This window comes from Corvus moneduloides, chromosome 14, assembly GCF_009650955.1.
Source record: "Corvus moneduloides isolate bCorMon1 chromosome 14, bCorMon1.pri, whole genome shotgun sequence".
In the NCBI taxonomy this organism is placed as follows: domain Eukaryota; kingdom Metazoa; phylum Chordata; class Aves; order Passeriformes; family Corvidae; genus Corvus; species Corvus moneduloides.
The window spans coordinates 12691403-12699731 of record NC_045489.1 but is presented as its reverse complement, the minus strand read 5'-3'; the positions used below and the strand labels follow the sequence as shown (position 1 = coordinate 12699731).

At 40.9% G+C, this 8329-nt stretch overlaps 1 protein-coding gene across 2 annotated transcripts in view; it reads right to left on the bottom strand.

Moving 5' to 3' along the window:
* Window positions 1-2695: 2695 nt before the first annotated feature.
* TMEM164 (transmembrane protein 164) overlaps window positions 2696-8329 on the bottom strand; it is a 37165-nt gene continuing 31531 nt past the window's right edge. For both annotated transcript variants that reach the window (XM_032123962.1, XM_032123961.1), the window contains one exon: window positions 2696-8285. In XM_032123962.1, coding sequence (XP_031979853.1) covers window positions 8079-8285 — 207 coding nt within the window. In that variant the 3' untranslated portion in view covers window positions 2696-8078. The remainder of the gene's footprint in view (window positions 8286-8329) is intronic.

Genomic DNA, 8329 nt, shown 5'->3' with positions numbered 1-8329 from the left:
TATGTTTTCCTCATTTTTTATTACTGTTGAAGAAAAAAATAAAAAAGAAAAACCTCTTTCTTTGCTCTGGACCCAGTAATTGCGCTGGTACATAAACGCACTGAGAAAACAAACTTTTGTTTGAAACTTTTGTAACAACTTATGACTGTTTTTGTATATCAAAGTTGATTCTTTTCAAGATATTTGGATCTAGTTTCTAAGTTATTTTAGTGTTTTATATGTTACAAAAAAAAAAAAACAAACTTACTTTAAATTGTTCACCAGCATCTTGAGTTATCTTCAATGCCATGGTGATACACAGTGGGCTTAGAGCTACCTGGAGTAGCTTGTAAGGCCTCGGTCTTTTCCTTCCTTCCTTAGCAACTCAATTGATTACAATAATATCACAGATTACCTGAACCCCCTTCCTTTACAACTAGATCCTTCTTCCTTCCACATTTAATTGCTATTAGTGTGAAGAAACTGTTGAAATGGGCATTTTAATATAAGTACGGCTTAAAAAGAGAAAAATGAGGAAAAAGAAAAAAAAATGCTAGAAGGTTATCTGTGGGTCTGTGAGATATGGCTGTGGAAAGATATTGTAGTAGTTTTAACACTATTGTTATTACCTTTTAAATCATTTACCCAATAAAATAAGGAAAAAGAATCACCATTTCTTTTGATGTTTCTCTGTTTAATTGTGTGGCTTGGTCAATGTTTTTATTGAAGCATTTATACCTGGTGCTAGTGTCAAAGGCTAATGGTGTGTTAGAAATCTTTTCCTGGGATTAACTGTCTTTGTGTCTAGTGTAGGAACAAACTGGGGACAGGTACATGCAGCTTTCACTGAACGCTCCCAGTTAAATCACCATTTATATCAGCTACATCAGTTATTTATCAGTATTTGTATCAATTGCCAGTTCCGTTTTATACTTTTTATGTCGAACTTTACACATGGAATTCTGTCCAGGCCTGAGCACCCTCCTGTGAGAGGTGGTTTCAATCTTTTGAAGCAAAACTTCTTTGCAGAATGAGTTATCCTGGTGTCAGCAACACAGCACCTGTACCACTTACAGCCAGATTGTTCAACAGAACATTGTGCCAATGTGTGTTGAAGAATCTCTAGCAAAGCAACAGTGCAGCTGATGACAATAGCAAGTTAGAGGACTCTGGTCCCTCAGCCAAATTCTTGGTGCACTAAGTCTGAGTTAAAGGGAGCATATTTCCTCTCTAAGAAATTCCTGAGACAAAGCATTCCATCTCCCTGGAACTCAGCTCTGAGTTTAGAAGGGGTTTTTTTGCCTCATGCTGAATTAATAGCTCTGCTGGCTGTAGATGCAAAGTCTTTGAAAACAGAGCAATAGAATCCATGTAACCTTTGGATGTTGAAGTCTGATAAAGCCATTACTCCACTTGCTCTGAAGCTTTGATTTAGGAGATTACCAAACGTCTGAAGGGAAACCTTCAGGTTGGGTAAATACTAAACCAGTGATGGAAGCTGGGTCTCAGATTTGGTATCATTAGTCTGAACTGTGTAAAACCTACACTAAACCTAATCTAAAACCCTGAGGCCACTGAAAGGCAGACCTAGTTACAACTTCCTACAATGAGTTTTCCACTCTTAGCACTGCTTTAGCCAGCTCTTCAGTTCCCATGCTGTAAAAATCAAACCAAGCCAGTAGCATTAAGGGTGTTTCAGATGTAGAAACTTTCTTATTCTTACATATTTGTTGGTATTAAACAATGAAAGGCTGATTTCCAATTAGTTATAGAGAGCTGCTGAAAATAATCAGCAGTGCCTGCAAAGGGAAATTGCTTGCTTGGTTCAGCTCAGGCTCCCATACAGCACTTCATGCTGGATTTCTACTTAAGCTGTTTCATCAGTCTTTATACTCTTCCAGAGAAATTAAGCTGGAGAATTGATTCTTTTCTCCAGCTGCATGAAAAATTGAATCCTCTACAATGGATACATAATAATACAGGTGGGCACATCCAGCATGTTCTTTTTCCAGGAAACAGTATTTGCCAAGAACTGCACACAAGGCAATAACCTGCTTGTCTTGAGATGTACTGGGTCACAAGAATACATTTAACTGGGCTGCAATCATGTTTATTACAGCCAGAAGCATTTGTGAAGTGCATTAAAACTACTTTGCCATCTCCTGTGGTGTGGGGCTGAGTGCAGTCCTGTAGCTGCTACAGCAGCCTTTTGAACAAAGGTGTGAGCTGAAAACTTCTGTGCATGTTCTGCCGTCTTCTGCTGAAGTGCAGTGAAGTGGGAACTACAGGACACTGCCCAAGCTGGGGTAGGCACAGTGAGGAAGTGTGGAGAAAGCATCCTTGGACTGTAACAATTCCCTGTGCTCTGCACCTGAAAGACAAGGACAGGCCCTATTTAAACAGTGATTAAAGGATTTATACCCTACAGTGAGCTCTGCCAAGTAAACTGCTGTTGACTGACAGGTAACAGGCACAAGTCAGACTGAACTGCTTAGAATTCCAGAAATCCCAGTACCCATTGTTCTCCCAGGAACTGCTGTCTGCAAGGTAGACAACATCAGGCTTACAGACTGTTTCAGACAGGAACCTCCATCTTCTTACCTGATACATAATGAGCTAATACTACGTGTCTCTGTGATTCTTACCTAGTTATAAAAAGTCCTAAGCAGGACAGACTCAGGTGTGGCACAATTAGAATGATAACAAAACTACCCAGTATCCATTAAAATGCATTTATTGATTTTAATGCAAAGGTTTAACAACTATTGGCCCAATGATCTGGATTTAGGGCACAACAACAAAAAAGCCCATCAGACCAAAATACAAAAACAAGTACACAAATTACCCCATATTTGTAAATGTTACCTCATAATCAAGGTTTAGCACATTAAAAAGTTTACAAAATTTATAACACTTTACAAATTGTTCAGAACTAACAGCATATGTGGCAGTTGAGCCCATCCACATCCATCCTTGCCCTTGCCAAACCATTCTATGCCTGGATGTTGGGAGTAGAGGGTGGAGTAAGCAGCCCTGCAGGTTCCTGCTGCCCCCCTGGTGCTCCAGCCCAGCCTCCTGGCACAGTGTGGTTGGGGAGAGCGGGGTGTGCTCACTGCTCTGCCTGCTGCATCCTCTGCAGCATTGGGATAATGACTCAGGAAATGCAGAAATAATTTTTAAAAGTAAAAAATTGACCCTGAAGAAAAATGAAATTCTTTATAAAACAGCTTGGCTTTGACTAAGTTACACCAAGAGCTGCAAGACAGATTTACAGCAATATCACTTGAAGTGTGAGATCACAAAAGTCAACAGATTTGTTATGACTCTTGTCACCGTAGAACTGAAAACATCAAAGCTGACTGGTCTGCCTGCAGAAACATCCCACCAGGGCTGACATACACTCTCTTCCTGGGTTTTGGCCTTTTCAGAGCTTTGTTAACTGTAAGGATGAATTTCATTCCTAAGGATCACCTAGAATGAAAGAACTGCAACACTGAAGAAAACACCACAAAAAACTCTATTTTCCATTAGCTGTGGATGCATAGAAAACAAATGCTTCTGGTTTAGATGCAAGACTTAGGACATAAAAGTATAGTCAGTTAACAGTTGCAAATAGCCATTTATGAAAAATACAATTGAACTTTACAAAATGATCTCAAATATACTGAAATCTCAAAACTCTGTGGTTAGAAACAGAAACCTACAATTAGGTACTCTGTGACCTCAAGGTTTGCAAATGGACTGACTTTTCCTGTCCCCCAAGTTCCCCAAGGCAGCAGCTGCTTGAGCACACGTAAGCTTTGCTTATGAGCAGCATCTTTGAACCATAAGAAGCTGAACCAAAACCAGCTCCAGGTGCATGTTTATAGCCTGTGGCTTTTCACTGATTTATAAACACATGGGCAAGAGCTATTCATTTGCACTCTTCAAAAGAAACAAGATGCAAATCCTCCTTTGGTGCTTAAAAGAGGAAGTTAAACAAATAGATACAGCTCAGACACTGTACAGTGTCTGAATCCCTGGAAAAATAGCACTGCAGGGATCCTGGACAGCTGAAGCCATGGCAGAAGGTGGTGGGGGCAGAAATGTTACCTCTGCTTTGGAGGGCTACTTACTCCAAGGCTGCATAAACAAACCCATCAGTAAACAGGTTTATTATAGCTAATAATGTTTCATTTATGGCTACCCTTGGAGGGAAATGCAGCCAGTGGCAGTAGGAGTCATGAATTTCCTTACTCCTTGTTTCTTTCTAAATGCCCACACTACTAACAATTGGAGGGTTCTGTTCAGACCCCTTAACCCATACCAGCATCTCTGAAGGCCAGGCAGTGACACTGCACAAGAAGTTTTTGGGGTATTCTGGCCAGCAAATGAAGCCACTTTGGGATGAAATTTCACACTCTGTAGGTCTGGCTGTGCAGCCCCACTCCTGCTCTGCCCCACAGCTACTGCCACTATTGCTGAAATTCCTGGTGCAATGACAAAGGATTTGGGCACATTTGACCAGGAGGCCCAGGACAACCCTTTCAATTGTGCATTGCACAGCAGCACTGTAAAATCTCATCACCAGGTACTGAGCAACAGCTTCAAGTTATGTGGACATGGATTGTGTGCGTAACACCCCAGGAGAGAATGCAATTGCCTCCCAAGAACAGCAGTAGAGTTTTGTGCTTTCATTTCCAGCATAAATAAGCATAAAGCAACCAAAGGAATCTGTATAGTGTAACTGCCTATAAAATAAACCATTCAGGGAAAAGAAAAATCAGCCTCTGCCAGGGGAAACAACAAATAACTGCTATAGAGATGAAGTATTCTTCTCTCCCATTCTTTCCCAGATCCGGCACATGTAACAAGCTCTGGCTGATGCATATTTCCAGCAGAGACCCAGAAATAGGTGAGGAATGAAGGATGTGAAGTTCCATGACAATTGCTTCAAAAGTTTGTTCCTTTTCTGCTCCCATTCTGCCCTGTCCTTCCCCTTTTGTAGAGCCTGTCTCAGCTACGCTCATGCAGTTTTCTGTGGTGGCTCACCATTAACCAACGTGAAGTTCTAAAAGCCTTCAAAGAAGGGCATGGGCAAGGAGGGCGTAAGTCTAAGGAATGGCTGAGAGTGTTTAGCCTGGGGAAAAGGGGGAAAAGGAGGAAAAGGGTGGACCTCGTCACTCTACAACTACCTGAAAGGAGGATGGGGGTCAGCCTTTTCTCCCAAGAAATAGAGCAACATGACAAGAAAAAACAGCCTCAAGTTGCACCAGGGAAGGTTTAAATTGGACATTAGGAAAAATTTCTTCACCAGAAGAGTTGTCAGGCATTGAACAGACTGCCCAGGGAAGTGGTAGAGTCGGCAACCGTGGAGGGATTTCAAAGACTTTGATGTGTGGCACTTGGGCTAAGGGTTAGTGGTGGGCTCAGCAGTGCTGGGTTAATGCTTGGCTTGATGAACTCAGGTTTCTTCCAGCCCAAATAATTCTGTTCTAACTCAGGCAGCCTCACTGACATTGCACAACAACAAAGAAGCAACAGCTTATGTTAAAAAGGTGAAGGTTGCACTGCCTGCCTTCCCACCTGACTCCAGCTGCACCATTTGATTCCTTCACTGCAGCTCCAATGCTTCTAAAATCCTTACTGAGTGCAGTAGTTGGCTACCTCTCTACATTTTTGCTAAATTACCTTGTTCAGTGAGACATTTTTGCAGCTTAAATTGGCATGAAAGATTCAACAAGCTCCAGAATGTGCCCACAATAAGGTTTGGAAGGGACAGTACAAGTGCCTCACTGGCTCTGATGAGCAGCTCCATCAGCAAACTCCATGTGGTGAAATTACACCTGGAATTTCTGTGTGACTCAAAACAACTAGAGTAGCAGAAGAGGGGAAAAGCACAGACCAGCCCAGTGACCACCAGGCAGGGAGGGAGGGAGGGCAGGGGCAACCACTCCCAGCAGCTCTGTACCAGGAATCCCTTCCCACTGCCCAGGGATGGCCCTGTGGCAGCTCTGTTCACATTCCTGCTACTGAATTTTAAGTCAGCCAGAAGAGCTCACAAATTCTGCTTACCAAGCAAAGAGCCTGCACTGAGTGAGACACCTGAGCTCATTTCAATGCTCCTGCAGTTTTAATTGACCAGAGGCAGTCAGTGGTGGCAAACAGCAGCTGGTTTATATTTGTTTGCAATGCCCTGAAGCAGATGACTACAGATAGGAAATGCTACAGTTTAAAAAAGAAAAAAATAAAAGGCTGCTACTGAGAGAAGTGTTTCCAGTAACTACAATAGCCTGACAGAAAAAAAGAGGGAAGATGCTTTAAAAAAAAAGGAAATCAGAAAAACTAAAAAAAAGAACGAAAAAACCGTAAGAAAGTTAAGCAAATAAAGCAAATAATAATGCTAAATAGTATTTGCAAAATTTGTCTAAAATCCTTCTATTGTAATGCTTACTAACACCAGCTGCATATGCCTGAGGGATAGTTTAGGTACATGCTGCAGGTTCTCAAATTGTGAGCATACAGTATATTTTTTTATATATATGTATACACACACATACAGCAAGGCATGGAAGAAAGCCAGAAACCAGTTGTAAATCAGAATATGGGACAATGTATTTATGATTGAGGTGTAGTTTGTTTAATCATATGGAGTAAAAATATTTGAAGTAGCCACTTGTTCTCTCACCACTGAAATTTTTTTCTTTTTTAAGGAAGGAAAAAAAAAAGCTTACTTTTGCTTCTTGAGGTATAAACGTCTGTACCTTAACTTCAGCACATTACCTTCAGGTGATCCAGCTGGAGGAGGTATGATGGTTTTGGTTTATCTTACAAGTCACAGCTTTGACAACACAGTGAATCTATAAATTCCAACAAACTTCTGTACAAGAAAAACCTGCAGTCCCAAAACACAACAGTCTGTGTAATGGACTCACAATTCTGGAAGAACACAGTCATGATTTCCCATCTTTCTGCCCAATGGTTTCTCCTCCTGCAAAATTTGAGCAGGTACACGCAGTTGATCATTCTGCCCATCTACATCCTGTTCTCCAAAAGACACATTGATGGGAAGATTTGGTCATACTACTAAACTGGAACATGTTCTTTGCAGTAGAGGCCTGCACTGATTTGATGTTCCTTTTTATACCTGTATTTTAAGATCAGTGCACATGATGTATCAGAGCTGCAGGGAGAGAAGAGTTTCATTTTGTTTCTTCACCAACCAGTCTGGTCTGTGAGGATTAGCATAGACAGAGCAGGAATGTTTCAAAGGCTACTAAGTATAAAAAAAAAAAAAACAAACCTGATGTTTACATTGGACTTTGTATCTCCAATCTAAGGTAAGTGAAAAAAACATTTTGTTCAAAGTCAGGACAGAACAGTGGATCCAGTATCTTACGATTTATATATAACATGGTCTTTTGAAATTGTTTCAGCATTATTTTTTTCCTCTCACCAAAATAAAAGCATCTCCTAAGCATCATGATGGGACTTGAAAGATACTTATCCACTGCAGCTTTGAAATGATGTTGTTGATTTAAAAAAAAAAAAATTCTACGAGTTATTGTTCCCCAATGTTTTCAACCAGCTTAAAGAAAATACAGTAGAACCTCACTGTTTTGCACTTCTGACTGGAAGATTAAGTGTGCACCATTTCCTGTGACCATTTTGGAACATTCAGGCTCTAAGAGTTAAGCCAGGATGATGCAGTTCAGCATGTTGGTTCACATCAGTGGAGTGCTACAATTCAGCATTATTTCCTACCCTACAACTGTACTATTCTTTAATGGGAAATGAGTCAAAACGAGGTAGCACTGCCGTTTTCATTGCTGGAATGTGGACAGGTCCTGGCCTAATTTTAAATGGTCACTTAGCAAGATTCTACTGCAATCTATACAAAATGTATAAAACATGAACCTTCCCCAGAATAAGGCCACTAATTTTGCCATTGGCAATAGACAGTGAGAAACAGCAGGTAAAAAAAACCTCACTTGATTACAGAGGTGTTTTTGAGGCAAAAAACTGTGGGAAGAAGTATAAAGCCATTGTCCTCTCATCCCTCCTCTTTGTTTTCCAGTATATCTCTGCTTCCTGTACAAACAACTCCGTGGGGAGAAATTTCAGTCCATTTTTTTAGCTGGGAGTCTAAGCAAGTCCATGCTCCATTTAAAGGTGGGGACAGCACTGTGGAACAGCAGGATTACGAGCTTCCCATGAGTCATGGTCATGACAGTCTGATGTCCAGAGGCCCAGATTCGATACCAGGGCCCATAAAAAGGATCTGAGACAGCTGGGCACAACATGTTGTTCAAATTCACTTCTGTAACCTGAGGAAGCAACAATAAATTTATCAATTAATAACATTTTTATC